The 26438-nt window shown below is 46.1% G+C and overlaps 2 protein-coding genes and 1 non-coding gene across 5 annotated transcripts in view; 2 read left to right on the forward strand and 1 right to left on the reverse strand.

The window, feature by feature from the left end:
- GNAO1 (G protein subunit alpha o1) overlaps positions 1-4702 on the forward strand; it is a 149504-nt gene extending 144802 nt beyond the window's left edge. The window contains exons 7-9 of one of the 3 annotated variants that reach the window (XM_049786082.1): positions 12-165; positions 2328-2544; positions 3451-4702. In XM_049786082.1, coding sequence (XP_049642039.1) covers positions 12-165; positions 2328-2515 — 342 coding nt within the window. In that variant the 3' untranslated portion in view covers positions 2516-2544; positions 3451-4702. Of the gene's footprint in view, positions 1-11; positions 166-2327; positions 2632-3450 lie in introns of those variants that run through there. The other 2 variants (XM_049786083.1, XM_049786080.1) reach the window with 2 other exon arrangements.
- A 2672-nt stretch (positions 4703-7374) lies between these two features.
- Positions 7375-26438, reverse strand: part of AMFR (autocrine motility factor receptor) — a 43775-nt gene continuing 24711 nt past the window's right edge. The window contains exons 7-14 of the mRNA XM_049786070.1: positions 24530-24663; positions 22193-22303; positions 20384-20574; positions 17781-17884; positions 13832-13966; positions 11529-11612; positions 9750-9934; positions 7375-8863 (exon numbers count right to left, since the gene is read on the reverse strand). Of these exons, the coding sequence (XP_049642027.1) occupies positions 8713-8863; positions 9750-9934; positions 11529-11612; positions 13832-13966; positions 17781-17884; positions 20384-20574; positions 22193-22303; positions 24530-24663 (1095 nt within the window). The 3' untranslated portion in view covers positions 7375-8712. The remainder of the gene's footprint in view (positions 8864-9749; positions 9935-11528; positions 11613-13831; positions 13967-17780; positions 17885-20383; positions 20575-22192; positions 22304-24529; positions 24664-26438) is intronic.
- LOC126029151 (U6 spliceosomal RNA) lies at positions 23076-23179 on the forward strand. Its single transcript, XR_007502802.1, has one exon. It is a non-coding gene; the product is annotated as a U6 spliceosomal RNA (small nuclear RNA).

Raw genomic sequence — 26438 nt, forward strand, 5'->3', positions numbered from 1 at the left:
TGGGTCCGCAGAACCGCATGCATGAGTCTCTCATGCTCTTCGACTCCATCTGTAACAACAAGTTCTTCATCGATACCTCCATCATTCTCTTCCTCAACAAGAAAGATCTCTTTGGGGAGAAGATCAAGAAGTCTCCTTTGACCATCTGCTTTCCTGAGTACACAGGTGGGTGTGGCCATGCAGGCAAAGTCCCTCCCATACTCAGGGGCTCGGCACAGGCTGCTTGGGGTCCTGCTAGAGTTCGGCCAGGTGTCAAGGGCAGCCCCAGGCCAGGCCAGGGCCACTTGAGTGGGAAGAGGAGTATCCGCCCCCAAGGGTCAGTCAGGGATCTGGATCTGTGACAGGACACATTTCTGTCACCATCTCTCCAGTACCCATACCTTGACCAGAGCTGGGACAGGGCTAGGAGGGAAGCCCCAGCTGACTGCTGGCCTTGGGCCCTTTTCTCCATATTGCTCTTTGGGTCTGTGCCCTTCTGCACCCTGACAGTTGTGCCTCCCTCCTCTGCACCCATCACTCCCACCCTTTCCCTATCAAGCTACTCCCACTCTGCCTCTCATCCTTCCAGCTTTGCTCAGGGGCTGGCAGACCCCGCAGCATAGCTGCTCTTGAGTGCAGTTCAGATATCTCAAGGGCACTGAACTTGGGGTCCAGTGCCCAGCAAAAGCAAAGTAGTCTGGAGGTGGCTAGTGCAGTTGGCTCACCTTTCCCATCTTCCAGGCCTGGGGAACTCCTGTCCTCCTGACAACAGCCCTGCCATCGAGGTGGGTTTGAGTTGCAATTCAGAATAGCCCCCATGGGAGACAGCCTGTGCTCAGCATCCAGGGCTCACCAGGATCCTGAATCCAACCAGGTTTATAGAGGTGATTGCTCATGGGCAGCGGCTTCCCCGAAATGTGGGGAGCCCCTTAATTCCTGCTAACCTCAGTGTGGGGAAAGAGTCAAGCAAACTCGGGACAGGCAGGTGGGGTTGAAGCAGCCCATGGAGCCAGGCCACCGTAGCTTGGGAGCATTCAGTTCCTTGAACTCCATTTTTCATCAGAGCACCTCAATAGACTCAAAGGCCTCCACCGAGGGCTCCTGGCTCAGTTGTCAGTAGGAGCGCCCGCTGGGTGGGGTGGTCCTGTGGAGGTGCCCTCTGCAAATTGGGGGCATCCAGGTGGGCCCTAGGCTGAGGGCACCTGCCTGCTGCAGAGTAGCACCCTCCCCTTGAGTCTCTGCTGGCCTCTTCTGCCTAGACAGATCTAAATGGGGCTGCAGGAAGAGTGTGGCTGCATCCAGTCCTGGCCTTAGCTGGTCTCCAGTCCCTCTCCGGGGCTTTACTAGAAATTGGCATACAATCCCCAGAGATAGGGAAAGAGGGTGCTGCCTGCATAACTGTCCTGCATTCTCTAGAAGCCTTCTACTCCCTGGGGCAGCCTCGGGCGGGTGAGTGGGTTCTAAGTGGCATTGCACATTCTGCTCACCCCCTTAAACATCTGGTCCTGGCTTACCATCATTCCACTGGCTGTTTCTCTGAGCCAAAGAACCATGGAACCCTGATCCTGCCCATTTGTTCAGTAGAGGCCTGGAGAAGCTCCTGAGTGCTGATCCCCAGCCTGCAATGCGGGTTAATCCATGGGGCTGGATTGCTTCAGTTTATGAGAAGCAGCTGGACTATTAATGATTTGCTGGCCTTAGCCTCCATGTGCTCAAGAAACAGGAAAAATCTGTGGCTTTAATCTCTTGGCTCCTGGGTGGAACACTGAGGAAAGAGTGAAAGATCTCAGGACATAGGGCATCTGCTGGGCTTGTAAGAGTTTGTCAGGTTGGATTTGGGAGCCACACCGAGCAGTGCTCAGGGACCATCTGAGTCAAATGACCATCTGGACCATTTGTTCCTGAGAGCAAACCTGGGGCCTTTCTCATGCAAACTATGTGCTCTGGTCCATTGAGTCATCGCAGGCCCTCCCTGCAGGGCTTTTATTTTTTATTTTTGTTTGTTTTGGGGTCACACCGGCAGTGCTCTGGGGTTACTCCTGGCTCTAGGCTCAGAAGTTGCCCCTGGCAGGCACAGGGGATCATATGGGATGCCGGGATTCAAACCACCATCCTCTGCATGTAAGGCAAATGCCTTACCTCCATGCTATCTCTCCAGCCCCACCTGCAGGGCTTTTAATGTTGAAACTAACCACACCTTGGGGAAGGGGTGACCCACTGTCACTCCCTCTATTTCATCCTGGGATATGCAACATCCTACCCCTCTGCCATGTACCTCCAACCCAGTTCTCCCCAAACCCCCCCCCCCCCGTTCTCACCATCCCCCTTTCTTGTGTCTCTTCATACAGGCCCCAACACCTATGAAGATGCAGCCGCCTACATCCAAGCACAATTTGAAAGCAAAAACCGCTCACCCAACAAAGAAATTTATTGTCACATGACTTGTGCCACAGACACGAATAATATCCAGGTGGTATTTGACGCCGTCACCGACATCATCATTGCCAACAACCTCCGGGGCTGCGGCTTATACTGACCTCTTGTCTGGTATAGCAACCCTCTTTGGTAATGATTCCAGCACTCACAGAAAAAGCTTGCACACACACACACACACACACACACACACACACATGCACACACACACACACACATACACACATACACCACTAACAAATGCAAGTTGGTAAATAACAAAACCTTATCTATATACAGATATATATTAAAAAATTCTTTTTAGTTTGTACTAGAAAGAGCTTTGGACAGAACTGACCGCCATCCCATAAATCCCCCCATGTTCTGTGATGGGACTCCATCCTTTTAAGAACAGCCACGTGAGTCCACGCTGAGACCCCCTTTGGAGAGCAGGGGGAGGACAGAGAGAGGCCAGGCAGCCATTCACTCTCCCCTTCCCCACAGAGACCATGCGCTCAGTTCTGTCCTGCTCTGGTGAACATCCCTGCCCCATTCAGAAATGGCCAACACCTTCAAAATCTCCCTATCCAACACCCCTACCACCACAGATTAATCAGGATGATGCTTTGGGGTGGCGGTTGGTTGTTCAAGAATTTAGAAGAATCATTGCTCTCACCAATCCACTGTCTCCTGAGTTTTCTTTATTCATGTTTAACAAGGCAAGAGGCAGAAAAGGGGAGATTCCGTTTGCTTTGCTTAAAGCAGCTGGGGGGAGGTGGGGAAGAGGTGGAGGGCCAGCCACACAACAGGGCTCAAACTCACTGGCAGGGTCAAAGGCGGCCCCCTCTAAGGAGGACATGTGGAGGAGACAGGAAGTGGACCAGGTCAGGGTCCCTTAGGGTGATGCCTTCACAGCCTGGGACAGGCAGCCCTGGGGTTCCTGATCCCATCCTGCCCTCCACCCCAAAAGCATGCTATATGGTTGCAGGGATTTTGGATTGGTTGGTTTGGAGAAGCGAAGGAAGTGGTCAGACGGGACCCTTGTCTCTCTCTCTGCAGACTGCTTCATGGACTGTGCTGGTGACGTTGAGCTCCTGCTAGCATGACCTTTGGCCTTTGTAAAGACACAGCCTTTCTGTACCGAGCCCCTGTCTGACCCACGACCCCAGAGTGACTGACGGCTGTGTATTTCTGTAGAATGCTGTAGAATTTGGTTTTAGTTGAATCTTTACATTTAGTATTTGAAAGGAAAACAAACAAAAAAAAACATTAATCATGTGCTTTGTAGCTTAAAGAAAAGAGAGAGAGGAAGAAGGAAAACTCATCCTTTCATCCATTATTTCCTTTTTGAAGGAACTAAAGAAATACATCTGCCCCTTGCCTGCCCTCCTGCCCCAGCTCCATGCCACCGCTATGTGCCAGGCCGCTTCCAGAAGCCTCTGGCTGTTAGCACCGAGCCCACCCCAACCCCAGCCCCCACATACACATCTTCTGCCCTCCTAAGCCATGTCACATGCTCACTCCAGGTTTGTATAGAAAAAGCACAGCTCTCTCTGGCCAATAGCTGCCAAAAAGGAGACCCATCGTTATGTATAGAGCCCACTAGAAACCAACTGTCCCGCCAAGACCTTCTCCAAAACTCTGCTCATCTTTCTCCAGCAGTTTCTGGTTTGTTTTTCCTCCTCTTCGTCCTGATGAACAAACACTATCACAGACCCAGGCAGTGCCCTGTCTCTGGGGAATGGGTACTTTTCCCCAGGGCCTCTGCCTTTCCCTCTTGATGGCTGCTCCGTGTGTGCCCCCATCCACCCTCTCCTTTGTTTCAGTGACTGTGTTTGATCTCTCTCACGTGGGGATGTGTGTGCTGCAGATAAAAAGAAGAGAAAAAATTTAAATACCACAAGATGGGGAGGGGGGAACAAATAAAAAACTTAAAAAGAGGTTGGGATGTAGGTGTTTACAAGAAAGTCAGTTTTCATGATCGGTCCTATGTCATTTCTACTTTGACTCGTCTCCAGACCTCTTCACGGCTTCACTTTTCAGACTTAATATATGCTGAAGAAGACCAGTCACAGCCATTTCTCAAGATTAAAGAGGAGGCAAAAATTAAAAAAAATACAAAATACACAAAAATTGAAAATACAGGAAAAAAAACTTGAAAAAAAAAAAAAGGAAAATAAATCCCACGGGTCTTTCTAAGCCTTTCTATTCCCAATCGGTGAGGTTTCTGTGATACTTAACACACTGCCAGTCTACTTCTCTGACTAATGGAAATTCATGTGTAGCTCAATAAAGAGAATGTTTGTCTGTATTCCTGAGTCTCTCACCTTCTGGCTTCCTCCAGAAAATGAGATTGGTGGGTTTCATTCCAGCAGGAGAGGGAGAGGTTCGATGGGGCAGAGAGTGGGAGGCTGGTGGGTAGGGAAGTACGCAGGTAAGCACCCCTCAGCACCTCCATCTGGTAACAAGGGGGCTCTTTTTGGCTGACAGGTACCTGCTTCTCACCCTGTTTTTTTGCTGTCATTGAGGGGAAGCCACTCCTGGCTGTGCTCAACAGTGACTCTGGTCTCTGTGCTCAGGGGTCACTGTAGGCAGGGCACCAGGGTTTGAACTCTGGTGGCCTCTGCAAGTGCTCTGTTCGTTGTACTATCGCTCCAGCCCTGCAGCTGGGTTTGAGGGTCCAGTGGAATTAAGGGTTGGAAATAGACACACCTGGCAGGTGGGAGAGTCATCCTGAATGAAGTAATGGTACATCAGGTCTGTTTCTCCTGTAGCCAGTGTCTCCACTACTACTGGAGAATTGGGTCTCAACAGTAACCACAAATGGCCTAGACATCTTGGGCCGCAGGGGACACACCCACTTATGTGGATATTTCAAAGTCCCCTGGAAGCCAAGAAACCCCTGTGAGCTAGATATGCAGTCTGGCAAAGCTGGGATGTGCCACAAGCAGAAGGCCTCCCTCCCTTTTCCCTAGTTGGCTGTCACATTGAGCAGGAAGTTGGGGAGTTGGGGGAACCAGCCCACTAACATCTTTTTGTTGTTGTTTTTGTTTTTTGGGTCATACCTGGTGATGCTCAGGGGTTACTCCTGGCTCTGTGTTCAGAAATCGCTCCTGGCAGGCTTGGTACCATATGGGATGCCGGGAATTGAACCACCGTCGGTCCTGGATCGGCCACATGCAAGGCAAACGCCTGACTGCTGTGCTATCTCTCTGGCCCCACCACCGAGATCCTTGAGCCTACGGATTGCTCACTAACCAGGTAGGCAAGGGCTACATCACAGCTTTGGAACCAGGAGAGAGCCCTAAAGAATTTCTTTGAAAGCTTCTCCACATGCCAACATATGGCAACCCAGCCTCTGCAATCTAGAGTGGAGAGGGCGAATACTGCAGAGACCAGGGGCTTACAAGCAGCCCATGTCTATCATTAAAAACCAAGCAACCCTGGCATCATTTCCTAGGCAGGTCATACCTTTCTTTCAGTATTTGCCTAGCAGCTCCTCTACCTCAGCCTGTTACCTGCAGAGGGAATCCCACATCTGGCTGCAGAGGGAGAGGCTCTTCTGCACTTCAGGCTGTAATGACTCACAGTCCAGCTGGGGCAGATCAGGATGCAGAGTGGGACTGAAGGAGCCAGACTTTGCCTGCCCCTGGCATTCCTGAGTCCTCCTGCATGAGCTGCCAGGCTGCTTTTCCGGCTGTCAAACAGAAGTTCTGTTTCCTGATATTTCTCAGAATGGAAGTCAGGCAACATTTTTAGATAAAGGATGAAAAGACTATCAGAACAAGCAGCAATCTCTGATGCATTTCTAAAAGTCCCTCAGTGACTCTGATGTGCATCAGGCTTTGAACCAGTTGAAACAAAAAGGCATATGAGAGATGGAGGCAACTGGATGATGGAGGCTACCAGTATAAGTGGGTAGAAGTTAGTCCTGGACAAGTTCCTTCTTGCTGTGCCAACTTCAGCTTTCTTTTCTATAGTGGGGGGGGGGGGGAATCCTGCCCCACTAATTCCAGTCCCAGCATCTCATCTGCTGGAAGAAGATTAAGAGCATGTGATCTACGAGCTCCACTGTGAAATCAGGTTCAAAAGGGCCACCTGGGCACATAACTTACAGAACACAAGTGAAACACGTTCAATGTGCCATGGACCAAAGCTCTGGCATAATAACAGACTAAAGATTTGGGACCGGAATGATAGCACAGCAGTAGGGCATTTGCCTTGCATGCGGTCAACCCGGGATGGACCCAGGAGCAATTTGAGTGCAGAGCCAGGAGTAAACCGAGCTTCCGATGGGTGTGGCCCAAAAAGCAAAACAACAAAAAAGATTTGGGGGAAAGTAGAGAACTGATGGGAAACCAAAATGTCTAGAAAAACGGGCAATAAGAAAATAAAGTCACAGAGACTTTGCAGAAGAGTTGCTAACTCACCATACCGCTCACTCCTTGTTCTTTACAAAGACCCAGCTAACCTGCCTCAGCTCTGGGTTACAGAATAGAGCACAGGACAATCCCCCTGCGCTGCTGCAGCAACAGCCAGGACCATCAGAAGCCATGGGATGGGAACTCTGCCTGATGTAAAGGGACACTGGCCTAGAATCTTACACTACTCTTAGCAACTGTCCTTGATGCATCGAAGAAGAGGTAGAAGTCGAGATGTTAATGTGCTGAATCCTAACTCCACATTCAGATAAAGGGCAGTGCAGGGAAGAACTCTCAGGCCCTGTTAGGCAAAGATTTGGCTTACTGTCTCACACTCACTGTCTAAAGACTACTTGAAAATGGATGGCAATAGTCTCTTTTCACCTCTCTGAAATATAACAACATGTGGAATTCATGTTATCTTTAATATGTGCAATGGGGTAAAGTCTAAGGGGGTGAAAATCCTCCAGCCAAAACAGTCCATGTCAAATCTGAACTGGCCTAAGTGAGTAACCCTACCAAGCTGCCTCAGTGGATGAACACATATATGCACACACACGCGCACATATACATAATTTGCTTTTTATTATTGTCTCAATAAAAACAAAGCTATGCTTTCAGCAAAACAAAATCACAGAAATTTACTAACAGTATCTTTAGGTAAGGCTTTGAAAGATTTATTGAAATAAATTATCTCAGCCTAAATATTTACTCATCACTCTCAGTTAATTTCAACAGTCTAAAAATTTTGTTATGCAAAATATGTTTCAATTTGCCAATAATTTTAGATAATACTGGTTCTTCCCAAAAGGACTACCATAAAACTATGCTTTCAAACATTAAAAAAAAAAACTTAATTCAATAGGACATAAAACTGAACTATGTAGTCTATGATTGCACATTCCAAATCCTTAGTTAAATGTATGAAGAATTTGAAAAGGTTCAGGACCTGGGTCTGCTCAAGGCAGGTAGACTCCACAGCTAACTTTTCTATGTTTTATTAAACCAATAGAACAAATTCATGAAAACAATGGGCTCCAGGGAAGAAAGATACAAAAGGTATCTTTTTATTTCATCAATAAATTCCTCCAAAAGGTACTCTACCATCTCAAAAGGCCACGTTTCTCTGGGAACTAAACCTACAGCCTTTGGCATTCCCTAATTTACTTCACCAAGGAATTCAAACCCTAAGCCCAAAGCTTGCTGCTTAACCCTTTCAATGCTGACCTTCCCAGTGTTCAAAGAAGTGGAGGTGGGCAATGAAATGCAGAAAGGACAGACACACAGGGTACTGTAGGAGGCAGGAGCACCAGCGTTAACGGAAATAAAGCCAGCTTTGGATTGGGGCTCAGGAAAAAAGAGTCCCTGAAGTCCTAGGGCACAAGAGGTCACCGCCTCACACTCTACTCTCCCCTCCTTGGCTCCAGGTGTCAAAACCAAGTGTTCTTTCCCCAAGAAGCCCTGCCAGCCCAGGGGTCCAGAAGCCTGAGAGAGTTTGGTCTGGAACATTCTTAAGGATCCCTTACTGAGCAGAATGGCTGGAGCAGAGACTGTGTGGTGGTGGGTCAGCTGAAAAGCTCCACACTGCTTTGTGTGAATCCGGCCCCCACCTCCTTCCTACCAGGTAAAGGGCAACAGACCCCAGCATCTGTTGTGACTTTTGCAGTCTTTTGGGGTCTCTTGTTGCACACTTCCTCTTGACTTTCTCACCCCTAAGAAGTCCAGTCAATGCCAGAACAACTCATGCCTAGAGTTAAAATGTGCAGTGTTTCTAAGGGCAGAGAAATGTCACATACAAAGTATTACAAAAGGATCGATGGGCCATGAGCTGCCGGGGCACTGCATCCAGCCGCCCTCCGACAGCAGGCAGGAGCGCACCCGCCCGAGTGCAGAGGTGACTCTAGGAGGTCTGCTGCTTCTGAAGTCTCCGCTCTGCCGCAGCCGCCAGCATCCTGCGTCGCAGGGTCACAGGGTCAGAGGTCGCGCCTTCCGAAGGGAGCGTCAGACTCTCGGAGGCTGAGTCATCTTCAGAACTCTTATTCAAGAAACGCCTATGGTAGATAGACAATGTGCATGAGCAATGCGCAAGACCCAACAAGAAGCCTGCATGTGTTGTGACTGCTTAGCTGCCACTCTCCGGAACCACTCATGATTACCTCCCTGGACCAAGGGTTCTATTTGGCACGAATAGTTCCCTGTGGCATATCCCCAGGGACCCCCCCCCCACTCACCAGGTCCATCCATGAACAGAAAAAAACTGGACCAGAAGCTGCATGAAAAACCCTGCACATCCCACGGGCAGAGGCTTGCACTTATTCCTGCCACTGGACTGCCAGGCAAAAGGGCCAAAGGGAGGCCCTGGAAGCTGGACAGAGAGAGGCCAGCATCAACCACTTGAGTCCTCCATTTTTGCAGCTTTACATCTGTCTAATGGATGCGGGTAGTGTTCAGGGTTCTTAAACAAATTCCAAGTATGCATAATAGGGCTGAAAACAGACATCCAGGTAAGTGTGTGTGGGACAACCAGGGATGTGAATTTGTGTCATCCATGTGAGTTTGTGTACTTTTAAGTGTATGTACTTTCCAAATGTGTGTGTGTGTGTGTGTGTGTGTGTGTGTGTGTGTGCCATCCATTTGAGTGTTTTTACTTTAAGGTGTATGTGCCTCCTCGGGGGGTGTGTGTATATCTGTGAGAGTGTACAATCCATGTATGTGTATAAGTGTGTGCTTGAGTGTGCTGCTATCCAGGTGAGTGTGTCAGAAGATGCCCAGAAGACACCAGGAAAAGCATTATCAGTGAATCCTCTGGTTTCTCAGGTTTGCAATCTAAGATTCCAGGTGATCTACAATGATCTTTTAACACTGGGGCCTATTTACAAAGATGAGATGGGGCTGATCCATGCTGGGCTGCACCCACAGAGCAGACACTCCACCTACTTCCTTGCTTGCTGCAGCAGGTCGTCCTTCCTCTGGACTAGCATGCGCTGTCTCTCCTCAGCAGACTTAGAAAAGCGGCTCCCTCGAGCCTCAAAGTCTTCTTCCTCGAAGCGCTCCGCTTCCATCTCACCAAAGTCCAAGGTCTCCTCCAATCGAGGACTGAGATCCAGGGACATATGCTCATTCTGGACAGGAGAGAAACGAGGTTACTGTGAGTGCAGCAGATTCCCCCTTTGGCCAGAGTACCCCACCTCAAGGACTGGCAGGGAATCCAAGACCTTGTGGGCTGGTGGTGGCAGGCACCTAGGGACAAGGCTTGGTGGTGACTCACACACACCTCGTAAAGCTGTGAGAAAGGAGAGCCTGTTGTTGATCAGGAAGGGTGTGAGCCATGTGTCCTGGCAGGTGAGGTGCAAAGCAACCACCCCAAGGGAGTAAGATGGCTTTTGTCCACAGAGACATGTTGGAGGATGGGCAACACAAACCACCAGTGGGAACACACAGTCAGGCTTGGAACAGCTCCGATAACCACAAATCTGAACTTTCAAATCTAACCCCAGCCAGTTTTCCCCCAAACTGGAAATGTAGGACTGGAGAGAGAGGACAGGGATCAGTCGTGTGTGTATGGATTGCAAACTCACACAAATGCATTTATCCAAAACAGGTTTGTGTGGCCCCAGCATTATACATGCTCTCTTGAGCACAACTAGGGGCCATTCCTGAGCAAAAAGCCAGGAATAGTCTTCTGAGCAGCAGTAGCTGTGATCCAACTATCACTCTCTAACAACAACAACAAAACTGCTTCTTTGGAAGTAGCCAGGTACCATCCCACAAATGTGCATAAACCAGTGACGGGTGCGGATGTGAAAAGTTGAATTCAGTGACTAGAAGACTTTTCCCTATTTCCTGTTTGCAGGGAAGCAAGAAGCCTTTGTATCTCATCAATAAGGGTCAGCTCACTGAGGGGAAAGCACATGGCTCAGCCCCCAGCCTGTGTGGGAAGAACTACATCCACCAACACAGAAGCAAAGATAGAGTTACCTGAGGGCATTCCCACTTCCCTCAAGAAAGCTCTGGCCAGTACAGGGATGATGTAAACAGGAATAAGAGAAGGGAGAGGCAGCCTCTGCCCTGGAAACTTGACTGGAAGCTGCTTTGGTTAGGGGTAACTAGCCCACATGGATATTGAGGCAGACCTGACTTCCCAAGGCAACCATCTCCTCTCTACCCGCTCACCCTCTCTCCACTTGGGAAGTCTGGTTGTATTATTTTTGGTGAGAAGCAAGCCATATCCAGCAGTGCTAGGGGACTGTCAGGCTGAGGATCATACGCAGGCCTCTACATGCAAATCATATGCTTAGGTGAGTTCTTTCTCTAGCTCCCAGGGGTCTGGTTTATTTGAAATGCACAGAAGGAACTGGAACTGCCAAGTTGGGTGAGTGAGGTATGGGGGGAGAATAACTCAATGGTTTCAGCTCTGGAGAATGAAGCAGAGTTATTCTCCAGGCGGGGTGTGGCTGCACCCAGAGCCATGGCTAACTTATCCTTAGAACTGTTACGCAGCTCCAGGACTAGCCTGAGAGGGGCACTATTGGCCCCTGCAGGTCCAGGATAATCTTTGGGGTACAGACTGCAGACCACGTAGGGTTTGTTAGCCTTCAACACCGACATAGTCCAGAGAGCCTTCATTTCCATGCTGGCCCTAAGCCTCACAAAGCTGAGCTGCAGGATGAAGGCTACTGCTAGGCACCATTCTCTTCCCTTGTGACTAGCCTTTACCTGAGCAGAGGTTTCTCCCTCCTCCTGGTCACCAATGGGTCTTTCCACAGGACTGTTCAGTGCAGGTCTAATGCTCTCTGACCGCTGAAAGAGAAGCAGTACCATACAGTACAAAGCCAGTCTGAACCCAGAAGTCAGGGGCAGGGATAAGCTGGAGAAGAAGGAACAAGGATGCCCAATAGTCTCACCACCAGTAAGGGAACATGCTACTAAGATGATAGATAAGACAAAGGAACCAGAGGTGTAATAACACCAAGGACGTAGAACACAAAGGGAAAAACCTGGAAAAAGTCATTCCCAAGGCAGCTCTGTCCATGTTGGTCTTGTCTGTAGCCCCATGGGAGGTGACCAGCACCAGAAATGCCTAAGGCCCTGTTGCTTGCTGCTCACTGTTCACTGCATTTCAGTTTGCAGAACCACACTGGTGTGTGCAAGATGGTGGCCCACAGCAATGACTATTGGGAAGTGTGGGCTGTCGCTGCTTAGCAGGGGTCAAGCTCTACCCTGAGAGCACCCTGTGGGACACAGCAATGATGAAGATGGATACTCATCACTGGCCTTTGCTGCTTCCTGAGCTCATAGGCTCACATGCAGTCTGTGTTTGCTGGACCATGCCCCTGCTCAAGTATTTGCAGTCCATCTCAGGTCTGTTGCTGGGGATCCAGAGCCACCAGCCAGGAGACCAGTAAGAACAAGCGAGCACACACTGAACCTAGCCAGGCTCACTCCTTTAAACATTATAGAACAGATGATAAGGATTAGATCTTTATATATATCTTGCAGAGGGATGGGGTCTCCCAAGCAGTGCTCAGGAGGACCAGTGGGGGCTATCAGTTCAGTGCAAAGGAGTCAAAGATCCCCAAGCAAGTCTAGCACTGCTGGGGGCCTCCAAGGCTACAAGCGGTGTTACTTGTGGAATCTTGTGGTACCAAGAATTGAACCAGGGTCAGACACATGCCAGGGATGTGCTCTAATTATACCATCTCCAGGCCCCAGATTTCATGCAGTTTTGCACTGAAGTCAAATACTTTCTTGATAGACGATTCCCTGGTCACATACATAAATATAGTCCTTAGTACTGTGAGAAAGCCTGTCTTTTCAATGTGTATATTCTTGTATCCATGGAGAGGTTCTATGATGGACCAGGAAATCTGAGCTTTATAAGAACCAAAATAGGGGTCCGAGTGATAGCACAGTGTAGAGTATTTGCCTTGCAAGCAGCTGACCTGGGATGGACCCAGGTTGATCCCTGGCATCCCATATGGTCCCCTGAGCCTGCCAAGAGTGATTTCGGAGCTATATAGCCAAGAGTAATCTCTGAGTGCTACCAGGTGGCCCAAACACAACCCCCCAAAAACAATCAAAATAGGGTCATAGCCTTGGTACAGTGGATAGGGCACTTGCTTTGCATGGGTTCAATCCTCAGAATCCCATACAGTCCCGAATGAACACTGTGAAGAGTTATTCCTAATCACAAAGCTAGAAATAACCCCAGCATTGCTAGATGTGCCCTCCAAATAAAAAACAAATAAGAGAATCAAAATGCAGCTTCATAGAGATAAGAAATCTTGCCAATGGAAAGTTACACAATGTGCAAATTCAGTCAGGAGGCCAGCACCTTCTACTTGAGCTGGGGTTAGTAAACTCCAGCCTAAACCAAATTCTCCCCTTCTCCCATTATCAGGAAGGGAGTGCTACAAAAACCAGCAGTACATGTCACCTGCACAGCACCCAGGACCACATATGAGCCACATAGCAATGCAAGAGCTTCAACAGAGCTAAGAACTAACAAAGGGGGTTGGAGCGATAACACAGCGGCAGGGCATTTGCCTTGCATGCGGCCGACCCTGGATGGACCCGGGTCCAATCCCCGGTACCCCATATGGTCCCCTGAGCCTGCCAGGAGCTATTTCTGAAAACAGCCAGGAGTAACCCCTGAGCACGCCAGGTGTGGCCCAAAAACCAAAAAATAAAGAACTGACAAAGCAGCCTAACAGCTCTTTATAGAAAAAAACCTGCCGCTCCTTCTCCAATAAAGACAGAGGCTCTGAGCTCTGAACTGGAAAGAGCAGACTGGCTGGAAGTTCATCGGCACCAAAACTTACACAATATGCCTTTCCTTGTTTTAATCTGAGCCTTAGAGGACCTGTCTCAGACATAATTTGGAAAGTTGCAAAGTTTGGAATTCACAGCAAATCTCCTCAAATAATAAATGATATGTGTTTGCTAACTAAAAGAGCTAAGCTAGTGATTCATTCTTTAAGAAGCCAGAATCCTTTTGTCATACTTTAAACCCAGTTTACCTGTGTGGGGAAAGGTACTTGAATCCGTCCTTCTAAAATATTGTCTGTTGTTATTTCAACAGAACGTGTTAGTTGCAGGTCTTGAAGTACGAGATGATAAGGGACCTGGGGAAACATTTCTTGAATCTGATGAGCCTGTAGGAACACAAGACAGAGTCACACAAAGGCCCAGCCTCCACGCTGGGAGGCACTCACTGAGGCACTTGGCAGATCTTGTCGACCTGACTTGAAAATACAAATTAGGGGCCCGGAGAGATAGCACAGAGGCATTTGCCTTGCAAGCAGCCGATCCAGGACCAAAGGTGGTTGGTTCGAATCCCGGTGTCCCATATGGTCCCCCGTGCCTGCCAGGAGCTATTTCTGAGCAGACAGCCAGGAGTAACCCCTGAGCACCGCCGGGTGTGGTCCAAAAACCAAAAAAAAAAAAAAGAAAATACAAATTGGGGGCCAGCTCGACTCCACAGTTCTCCTGATGCTTCAGACCTTTAGTTGTCTTCCAGGATGCTGCAGCTACTGTGGGACACCGTAAACTTAAAGATTTAAAAAGCACAGAAAACCGGTTCCCAAGAAATGCTGAATTAGAATGATTCAACTTAGAAAAAAAAAATAAAGATTTAAAGGGTTTTCTGTTTTGTTCTTTTGATAATATCTGAGCACTTCTGGGTATTACACAAAGCAGCAATACCCCTCCCACATGCAGATATCCATGTGATAGCACATTCCAAGCCACCTCAATATCTGTTCCTTTTTTACCATGGTGTCTTGTACTTTTGTTTCTTTTCCTCTCACTCACTTTCAATATGCCCTAATCTAGTATCTGACCCTGCAGCCAATTGAAAGCTGCTGCTCTTCTCCAGCTACTCAAGCACATTCACTATTATGCCAAACACAAACGGGTCTGGTCTGTCCTCCTCTGCTAAGAGTCACAAGATTGACTTGCCACCTTTGGCTGCTTCCTGCTCAGCTGTGGCCTTGGCTCCTCTCTCGCTACCATATCTGAGTCCTTCTTCATAAATGTTCTTCATACATGCTCTCCCTGGAAAAGATCTGGCCATACTCTTTAAAAATCTGTGTAGGGACCACAGTGATAGCATAGGGGGTAGGGTATTTGACTTGCATGTGGCCGACTTGGGTTCGATCCCTGACATCCCATATCCCCCAAGCCTGCCAGGAGTAATTTCTAAGTACAGAGCCAGGAGTAACCCCTGAGCGCTGCTGGGTATAGCCCCCAAACCAAAACCAAACAACTCTCTGGCAGGGGTCTCAAACTCGCGGCCTGCAGGCTGTTTGCGGCCTTCTATACGACATTTTGTGGCCCTGCCCTAGAGGAATCTTTTTTTGCTTTGTTTTGTTTTAGTTGTTTGGGTCACACCCCCCAATGTTCAAGGCTTACTACTACTGACTTTGCACTCAAGGATCACCCCAACTTTGCTTCCTGCGGCCCCCAGGTAAATTGAGTTTGAGACACCTGGTTTAGAGCATCTGACACCTGATACCCTAGATGAGGTGCAGAACTGCCTCATTGGATCTCAACCTGGATGTCTCAGAGACACCCTAACTTTCCCAAACAGAAAGCTGAGTCCCTGACCTAAAACTCTGCTTGTCTCCGAGTCTTGCCCATCTCAGTACATGGTACATCACCTGAGGAGCTAGTGGGATGGAAATTAATACACTGCTTTCCCTTTCTTCGATCATCTCCATGTCCAAATTGCAAACTAGTCCAGTTCTGTCAATTTATCTTCCTCAGGTATCTCCAGTGGCCTCCTTGTTTCCTTGTACTGACACCCTGCTCCAAGAATTATCTTCTGTCTAAATCACAGCACTAGCCTCTTAACTGGTTTCTGTACTCCCATTCCAGCCTTCTATATCCATTTTCACTGATGCAAATCATTCTCTTTTCAATGTCTATGAGTCTCCTGGGGAAGAAAAAAAATCTCCACCGACCTTCTAAGACACTGAAATCTAAACTGGATAGATTCCTGCATGGTCTGGTTCTATAATCTTAGTATATGTCCTTGACTTGTTAGGCTCCAGTCACAATACCTGTTTCTAGTATTGACTCTGGTACCTAATGTTTTCTCTATTGCTTTCTCTGTCCTACTTCCTTCAAGTCTCAGCTGAATAACCATATCCTCAGAGAGGACCTCTGACTGCCACCTCTGAATGGACTCCTTAGCCTCTCCCACATCACCTGCTGTCCTGAAGCTCAGCACTGATCACAGGAGTGATTAGAATCAACTTCCCCATTAGAATATATACCTCCTGCAAGTAGGGCTCACATCTACCCTTTCTTTTTGTTTGTTTTTGGGTCACAACGACAGCACTCAGGGGCTCTACACTCAGAAATCGACCCAGCAGGCTTGGGGGACCATATGGGATGCTGGGATTTGAACCACCATCCTTCTGCATGTAAGGCAAACATCTTATCTCCATGCTATCTCTCTGGCCCCACATCTACCCTTTCCATTTGGCAGTAGAGTCATTTGTTTACAATGTGCAGTAAACAGACTTTCAATATAGACCAGCTAAATAAAAGCATCAAGGAAAATGAACCAACGACTTTCTAAAATACTAACCAAGCTTACCCACCACTCCAGTGGCGGCCCTGTCCAAACAAGAACAAAGATAACTTGCATCACCATCACAATGAATATTAAATTTCAATCATAGTGCATCGTATTTCAGCAATACTGTGAAAAACAAATATATTCCAGCCAACAAAGCTTTTTTTTTTTAAAAAAAAATGCCAGGGATGCAGCTTAGGAGCAGAGATCTTGCCTGATATTTGTGAGGCCCTAGATTCAATCCTCAGATACTACAACGTAAAACAACACACACAAAGAATTCTGAAGTACATCCTCAACATCTTTGAGCTAACAGCAATGACTCAATATCAAAAAACTGTTGTGTGTATATGCATCTGTATGTGCATACATATATGTCTACTTATTTATTTAGGGTAGGAAGAAGTAGGAATAAAATATATATATATATATTTTAGGTGCCGGAGTGGTGGTGCAAGCGGTAAGGCCTCTGTCTTGCCCATACTAGCCTAGGATGGAATGCGGTTCGATCCCCTGCATCCCATATGGTCCCCCATGCCAGGAGTGATTTCTGAGTGCATAGCCAGGAGTAATCCCAGAGCATCACCGGGTGTGGCCCAAAAACAAAAACAAACAAAAATATATACATATATATGTGTATGTATATATATATATATATATATATATATATATATTTTTTTTTTAGTAATCTGAAACAATTTTTTTTCCAGTTTAGGGTAATAATCCAGGAGGGCTAAGCTATGGGTGGGTGTGAATGACAGGTGTCACTCTTTCCCAGCAGTGCCAGGGATCAAGCCCAAAGTCTCATACATGCAAAGCAAGTGCTCATCCACTGAGTCATATCTCCAGCCTCTAATTAAGGAATAAAAGGTGTATCATTTACTTGTCAATAACTCCCCCAATTTTTTTACTTAAATTAGGGAAAGTGTCGGGGCTGGAGAGATAGCATGAAGGTAAGGCATTTGCCTTGCATGCAGAAGGACGGTGGTTTGAATCCCAGCATCCCATATGGTCCCCCGAGCCTGCCAGGAGCGATTTCTAAGCATAGAGCCAGGAGTAACCCCTGAGCATTGCTGGGTGTGACCCCCCCCAAAAAAAATTTAGGGAAAGTCTCAAGATTGACCAGGAGGATCACAACAGAGCTAGAAATACTCAGAACTTAGATTTTCCACCATGTACGAGAATATGAAAGTAGGTTTCTACTCAAATTTCAACTTCAAAACATGCGAACATAAGTGGTCTCAGAGACCACAGAAGTCCCCTGAGAAGCAGACTACTGGGTCAGAGCCTAGGGAGAACAGCAAGCCTGGAACTCTGTCCTCTTTCCTGCATCTGCACCCTCCTGATTAGGCAGCAGTACATACAAAACCATCAGCATTTCTTACCATGGCATTAAGCTGAGAGTTGCTGGCCTGTGTTATGCCCAGAATGTTGGTGGTGTGCATCACTTCCACTGAAAAACTCGGCAGCCAACTTGCAATCCGTGAACCTACAGCAAAGGAGAATCGGCACAGATTTCAGACACCTGGCTGTGCCCATGGGTATCCTGAGCTCACTTTATACTAGGCCAGTGTGCCCGGCATCTTATACAGAATTTCTCATTTAATATTCAACAAAATCCCACATGGTACCATCAATTATTCTCATTCCATTCTGCTCAGAGATTAGATTCTAGTTCTTTCAGTGGCATTACTGGGACTCAGTTGGGTTCTAGAATGTGACAGGGCTCTCCTGCTCTCTGGTAGTTGTCAAGTTCCACACCCTCAACTTACTCTTGGCCTAGAACAATAGTTCCTCAAGGCCTATAACACTCCAAGAGGTGTTCCTTTCACACTGTGCACATCACTATCCATTGGAAGATACTATTTTTTTTTTTTTTTGGTTTTTGGGCCACACCCGTTTGACGCTCAGGGGTTACTCCTGGCTATGTGCTCAGAAATCGCCCCTGGCTTGGGGGGACCATATGGGACACCGGGGGATCGAACCGCGGTCCTTCCTTGGCTAGCGCTTGCAAGGCAGACACTTTACCTCCAGCGCCACCTACCCGGCCCCGGAAGATACTATTTTCATAGCAATTTATTTTCAAGACACTTCAACTCACTAATATGCTGGAAAGGTTTTGGTTTAGATTCAAAATTATTTTCAGAGTTCTGTAACACAGGCCTGTATGTTTCTGGAAACAAGAAGTCTGCTGCTTCAGTTATTTCCCTGAGGGGGGGTGGTCATAAGATAAACCACTGCCAAATATTGGTTATACAACTCAGCATCAGGTTATTTTCTTCTCATAAAAAGTTGGAGCACAGGCTATAGAAGTAAGTATAACAAATTTCAGAGGCCGGAGAAATAGCACAGCGGTGTTTGCCTTGCAAGCAGCCGATCTAGGACCTAAGGTGGTTGGTGCGAATCCCGGTGTCTCATAAGGTCCCCCGTGCCTGCCAGGAGCTATTTCTGAGCAGACATCCAGGAGTAACCCCTGAGCACCGCCAGGTGTGGCAAAAAAAAAAAAAAAAAAAAAAAAAATAAATAAATAAATAAATAAATAAAATTCAAAAGTTGGGGCCGGTGAGGTGGCGCTAGAGGTAAGGTGTCTGCCTTGCAAGCGCTAGCCAAGGAAGGACTGCAGTTCGATTCCCCCGGCATCCCATATGGTCCCCCCAAGCCAAGGGCAATTTCTGAGCGCTTAGCCAGGAATAACCCCTGAGCATCAAATGGGTGTAGCATCCCCCACCCAAAATTCAAAAGTCATGCCCAGCAAAATGTGCCAAAAAATGCATGATATTAGGGCTGAAGGTGTGGTTGATCTGGATTCGATCCCCAGCATCCTATATGAATCCCTGAGCACCACCAGAAATGATTTCTGAATGCAGAGACAGTAGTAGCCCTGAGCACCACTGGGTATGGCCCATAAACATAAATAAATAAAAATATTGGATGCTAATTTTGGTGTACTTAGAGATAAATTGAAGTTGGCTATCTTTTGACTAAGTTTTAGTAATTAACTGAAGTCTAGTAATCAAGTAATTTAGCAACTGAACACTTGACTCAGCTCCCTGGTCCCTAATAATAGGAATTTTACCAATAGGCCCTCCTCCATCCCCGCACTCTATCCTCTACCCAAAAACTCAAATCCAAACTACGAATAGGTCTCAACAACACCCCAGGAATATCCATTTTATAGTAAAAAAATTAACTGAGGGCCCGGAGAGATAGCACAGCGGCGTTTGCCTGCCAGGAGCTATTTCTGAGCAGACAGCCAGGAGTAACCCCTGAGCACTGCCGGGTGTGACCCAAAAAACAAAAACAAAAAACAAAAAAACAACAACAACAACAAAAAAACTGAACTAACCTGAAATTTTACTGGGATTTTTTTTTTTATTACAATCCTTCCCATACTATTGATAGGCAGAATATCCTTGTTTTGTGGACAAAGAAACAGAGTTCAGCTCTGATTCTGCTTCAGTTTTTTTTTTTTTTTTTTTGCAACAGTTGGTGGGGGGGGGAGTTCATACCCGGCATCACTCAGAGGTTACTCCTGGCTCTGTGCTCAGAAATCGCCCCTGGCAGGCACGGAGGACCATATGGGATGCTGAGATTCGAACCACCGTCCTTCTGCATGGAAGGCAAACCCCTTACCTCCATGCTATCTCTCCGGCCCCTGATTCTGCTTCAGTTTTTACTGGAAAGGCTACTCAGTGACCCTCCCCATTATACAAATGTGATGTTATTAGCAACTAGGGATTATTCAACTCACGAGGAGCTTGATTCAGTTTTACTCTGCCTCCCCCTTCAGTCCCATCTGACTTTCCCAGGATCTAGCCAAAGGTCCTGTACAGAAGAACTCCTTGATGGTATCTATCCTTACTGATCACATTCCATTGGCATGAAAATGAATATTTAACAGGCTATATAGGACACTTCATTAATAAAAGAGCTATCCCACAGGGGGAAAGAGCCCTTGGTATGGTTTCAAAGATAGAAATCAACTAACCATCAAAGTGGAAGAAGTGATTGTGTTGGTTTAAGCGAGGTCTGCCTTCAGCTGCTGCTACAGGAACCAAATTCTCATCCAAGTTCTCTCCTTGATGGTCTTCCCGGGCACGATTATTGTCCACGATATTAAGAGACATTCTGCACGTTGGGCAGGAGGTGTCTTGCTCTAACCAGGAACGAAGACAGGAACTACCCAATGCCCCAAAGAAAAGAAGATACCCTTAGCATACCGAGGCAGGATCACGACATTACATGCAGGCCCAGAGCCATCCAATCTTGCTCAGTACCATCTACTTTCCTCCCACTTTTGCTTCGGTTGCCCTTAACACACACCTGAACTGCAGCAGGATCTTTGCAAGATGCTTATAAAACCCCAAGCCCCTACCAAACACTATCAATCAAGGATTTCCTCACCCTAACAGGGGCCCTCAAACCCTGTAGGGCTTTTCTGCTATAGTAATGCCACCTGCCTGCCATTCTGGGTCCTGCCACCTGGTTCTTTTAAGTTCCTCCATTCTGCCACTCATTCTGCTACCTCCAACAGGCTCCTGTCTCATATGTTTCCCAGCTGATCCTTCCTTTCATTAGCTCTATTCTACCCAGGTTCAAGAGGATTGCTCCAGGTTGAAGATCCCTTTGTTACAGGTTCTAAAAGTCATGGTTGTCTGTTCAAGCACTCATCTCAATTTCTATTCACACTTTCAAAATGTTTTGCTTCATTTCTGTCAACTACACAGACTAATGATTTGTGAAAGCAAAATCAATAGCTGTCATTTAAATTTTATCTCCAGATGGAGGCTAGAGCAATAGTACAACAGGTAGGATGGTTGTTTTGTTTTTGTTTTTTCGGGCCACACCCGTTTGATGCTCAGGGGTTACTCCTGACTAAGCACTCAGAAATTGCCCCTGGCCTGGGGAGACAGACCATATGGGACAAAGGGGGATCGAACCGTGGTCCTTCCTTGGCTGGCGCTTGCAAGGCAGACACCTTACCTCTAGCACCACCTCTCCGGCTCCATGCATTTTTTTTTTTTTTTTTTTTTAAAGAACATTTTTTTTTATTATTATTATTTTTTTTTTTTTTGTGGTTTTGGGTCACACCCGGCAGTGCTCAGGGGTTACTCCTGGCTCCATGCTCAGAAATTGCTCCTGGCAGGCACAGGGGACCATATGGGATGCTGGGATTCGAACCGATGACCTCTTGCATGAAAGGCAAACGCTTTACCTCCATGCTATCTCTCCAGCCCCACATTTTTTTTTTTTTGAAGGGTGCTTTCTTGCCTTGCATACAGCCCACCCAGGTTTGATCCCCAAACATCCCATATTGTTCTATGAGCCTGCCAGAAATAATCTCTGAGCACAGAGCCAGGTATAAGCCTGGAGAACCACCAGGTGTGGCCCAAAATACCAAATTAATTAATCTATTAATTTTATCCCAGTGCCTAGCACATCTTAACAAGACACTGACCAATAATCCTGTCAAGTTACGGATAGTCCATTTTAAGTTGTTTTAATATTCAAAAGAAGACAATTTGGGAATGCACAAAAAGGAGTAAACACAAAACCTTTCTCAATAACCATGGATACAATGACTCAAGATCTATCTAATCAGAATGTTCAACCAATACCCAAGTGATTTTGGCTGGACAGAGAACTTCTGGGACTGCTACAGGGAAGAGACAACAGGGCAAGGCACTATGCCACACCTGCCAATCAGGGACAGCACCACAGTCTCTGCTGCTTCTCTGCTATCTTGGCCTTAAGCCCAGGCACACACTGTACCCAGTACCCTCCCAGTGGCTCCTACTTGTGAAAGAGATGTCCACAGGGAAGCTTCCTGGCAGCCTGCATTGAGTCCCAACAGATGGCACAGTCATCGTTATTGACTGCAAGCTCCTCTGGAGTGGCGACTGCAAACCTGTGAAAACACACAAGGCCCAATGGGACTGACAATCTGTCAATTCTACTCTTTCTTTTTCATTCTTTCATTCCCTCTCTTATCTGTCAATGCTACACACAGAGGCATAGAGGTTGTTGATTCTACACACACACACAAAACACGTGCATACCCCAAACACCGAACATACACAGACAAATACACACATAGCAGGACCATTAATTCTACACATACGCACACCCCAAATACCATACTGCACACACATATCTAAACACCTCTTTACAGACTTCTCATCTCCAATAGCAACAGTGATAGAGGAGTTTTGCTCAGCAGGTTTCATCATTAGAAACAGCACACCTGCTTTCTGTTCATAGCTCGTCAAAAATCAAGTAAAAACTTACACACAGAAATCAACTTTGTTAAGGAGTTGGGAGAAAGGGAACACTCCTAAGTAAATCAAGACTCTTCAGTCAGCCAAGCAGTTCTCTTAAACATAATCATAATGTTCATGAATCTCACATCCACTAACCACTAACCTCAGCTTAGACAGTTAAGTGCGTCATCAGTGAGGTGGCGTGAGATAATGTGTATAAGTACGCATGTGTAAAGAATAAGATTAGGAGTTGGAGAAATAGCATGGAGGTAAGGTGTTTGCCTTTCATGCAGAAGGTCGGTGGTTTGAATCCCGGCATCCCATATGGTCCCCTGAGCCTGCCAGGAGTGATTTCTGAGCATAGAGCCAGAAGTAACCCGAGTGCTGCCGGGTGTGACCCAAAAACCAAAAACAAAAAACGTGCTCGCTTCGGCAGCACATATACTAAAATTGGAACGATACAGAGATTAGCATGGCCCCTGCGCATGGATGACATGCAAATTCGTGAAGCGTTCCATATTTAAAAAAAAACAAAAAACAAAAAACAAAAATCAAAAAACAAAAAAAGAATAAAATTAAGGGGCCAGAGAGATAGCACAGCATTTGCCTTGCAAGCAGCTGACCCAGGACCTAAGGTGGTTGGTTCAAATCCCGGCGTACCATATGGTCTCCCATGTCTGCCAGGAGCTATTTCTGGGCAGATAGAAGTAACCCCTGAGCACCACCGGGTGTGGCCCAAAAACCATAAAAAAGAGAATAAGATTAAGGAATACATAAAAATCAACCATCTTCATAAAACAGAGCAGAGGCCAGAGATAACTCAACAGGCTCAAGTGCAGGCTTTGCATGATACCCAGCAACCCCCAAGTTCAGAGATTCCCCCAAATTCAGAGACCAGAGTAGCAGCCGAGTAGCACCAGATGTGATCCCAAAATCAAAATAAGTGAACAAATAAAGAGACCAAGGAAGCATCCACTGATGATAATTATACAAATAAAATAACAAGAAACTAATATTTGTTGTACAAGTATTATGGATCCAGTATATATTCTAGTATATTATATAAATCACCCTACTGAATCTTCCCAGCAGATCCAAAAGAAAGAGGCAGAGGAGTTAAATAAATTGTTCCAAATGTAAAATAAACTCTCAAGCCGTATTTCCAATATTGGGTGAGTCTGAAGCAGGGTAGCCACGAAGAATAAATAAACCAAGCCAGTCATATGGAGAAAACATGGAGTCGGGTGGCTTCTTGCCTCCTGACCTATCTGGACCCGCCAAACTGACAACTCTCTTCATTTACCAGTTCAAATTCAATTGGGATGGAGAGTAGAGTGAGAAGCAAAAGTAACTATCCAGGGGCCGGAAAGTTAACATGGAGGTAAGGTGTTTGCCTTTCATGCAGAAGGTCATTGGTTCGAATCCCGGCATCTCATATGGTCCCCTGAACCTGCCAGGAGTGACTTCTGAGCATAGAGCCAGGAGTAACCCCAAGTACTGCCTGGTGTGACCCAAAAACAAACAAACAAAAAAAGAAAACAAACAAAAAAAAACTATCCAGGTGGACTTTTACAAGTCAAAAGTGTTGGTGAAAAAAAAAAAAAGGAAGTTGGGAAATGTCTATGTCTTTGTTTTGGGCAAAAGCAGGGTGTTCCAACTGCCTTCATTTTGGGTTAAAGCAGGTGTCTCCATATCCATGTAACACAGAAATTTAGCAGTGATTTATAAACAGGTAGTCTGGCTCCCCTGAAATTATGCATTTCTCATTGTTTTGCAACAGATGACAAAAGTAGGGAGCTCATATAATCTAGGATCTCATATAAAAAAATTCTGGTCTGAGTCAACTTGGGCCATGTCATCTTGTGCTTACTCACCTGGCTTCCATGTTCCCGACCACACGCAAATAGTTCTTGTGCCGGCGAATTCGGCGTTGTACCTCATGGAACAGGTAACGTAGCTGCATAAAGATGACCAAGCTGGCCATGGATAACCAGATGCTGCCAAACAACTTAAGTGGAGAAGAATAAATAGCACATTGAAAATTAATATAAACATGCTAGGAATAAAGGTAAGAGGATACAATGTAAGCTCAGATTTATCCAGGAAAGCAAACTAGAGCACTTTCAGGGAGCAAATGACATCTCTACTCTGAAGAAACAGTAGATTCTATGTCTACTCTGAAGGAATAGTAGACTCTATGGCTCTATGGCCTTATAATTTTGTTACTAACAATCTTCCCTGAGGAACTAACCATAAACTAAAAGCTATACATAAAGATAGCCAACTTCATAATCATAAAATAGGAAAACCAGGAAATGTCTAAAATGCTCAGTAGGGAAACAGTCAGGCTGCAATTCAAGCAAATACTAATACAGCCAGAGAGTAAATTTATAATAAAATGACACACTAACACTGCACTCATTTTATAACTTTTTGGATTAACTATGTGGGGAAATAAGTGGAAAAAACGATAGGATTATGTTAAGAAACTAAAAAGTAGGACTGAAGAAACTGTACAGACAGCATGTAGTCAACCTGAGTTTGATTCTCAACATCCCATATGGTCCCCCAAGCCCCACCAGAATTAAGCTCATAAGCCTTGAGCACAGCTGAGTATGACCCAACCCCCCCAATAAAAAAAGAAACTGAATAGAGTATCAGAGAGATTGTACAGAGATCAAGGGACTTGCCTTGTATGTTGCTGACCCACCCCAATTTGCTCCCCAGCACATCATATGGTCCCTCAGTACCACCAGGAGTGACCTCTAAACAGTGTCAGGGATACGTAAGCCCCGAGTATAGCTAGGTGTAGTCCAAAAACAAAAATAAACTAATAAGATGTGAAATAGCAGACACCTACATACAACCTAAATGTATCCTTATAAGGGTTAATAAATCAAATGTCATCCATTTCCCTGCTTTCCTTTCTCACACTGGCTTAGAGCTGCACAGTTAGCTGTGGTTTCGGGGACCACACATATCAGTGCTGCCAGGAACACACTTGACATGAGGGGATCAAAGACTTGGTCTCATACAGGCACCCTTCATACAGGAAACGAAGGCACTCTGCTAGACTTGAAAGCATTAGTGGGTTAGAAGAATTGTTGCTAGCTCAGGAAAATGTGTATATAAAACAATAAATTAGAAAACCCCTGGCAAACTGTATGTACAAATTTTCAAAACAGGATCTCAAATATAAAATCTTCAGACATACGACATACAGATAAAGAAACTGTAAATACAACAAAACATTATCATATCTGGATATTCATCTGATGGGATGATAGGATCATTTTCTTTCTTTATTTTTTAAGTTGCCCATGCTTTAAAAGATACTATCATCTCATACTTACAAAAAACAGACCAATAAAAAGCAGACTTAAGACGTGCTATGTCTTATCCACCTGTTGTGATTGTTATACATCAGGGCCACATCTGGCAGTGCTATAAGGGGTTGTCAGGTAGGAAGGGAAGGGCACATAGTACAATGCATCAAACAAGTGACATTCACAGTAGTAAAGGCATGTATTTTACTACTTGAGTTTAACCCCTCGTTCCCTAATAATATTTAAATGCTAATTTGAGGGGATTATAGATTAAATAACTTATCTTTCATATATGTTGGTTTTTGCCATTACTAAATCTGAGGTTCTAATTAATGAAGTAAATAGATTTTCACCTTAAGTAATTTCTTGCACATTGAAGTAAAATGTAATCAATGAAGATAGGAGGAATCATGGACTTCTGGATTTAGGGAGACTATAATTTGGGACTATACCTTGC

The sequence above is a fragment of the Suncus etruscus genome, chromosome 14, assembly GCF_024139225.1.
Source record: "Suncus etruscus isolate mSunEtr1 chromosome 14, mSunEtr1.pri.cur, whole genome shotgun sequence".
NCBI lineage: Eukaryota > Metazoa > Chordata > Mammalia > Eulipotyphla > Soricidae > Suncus > Suncus etruscus.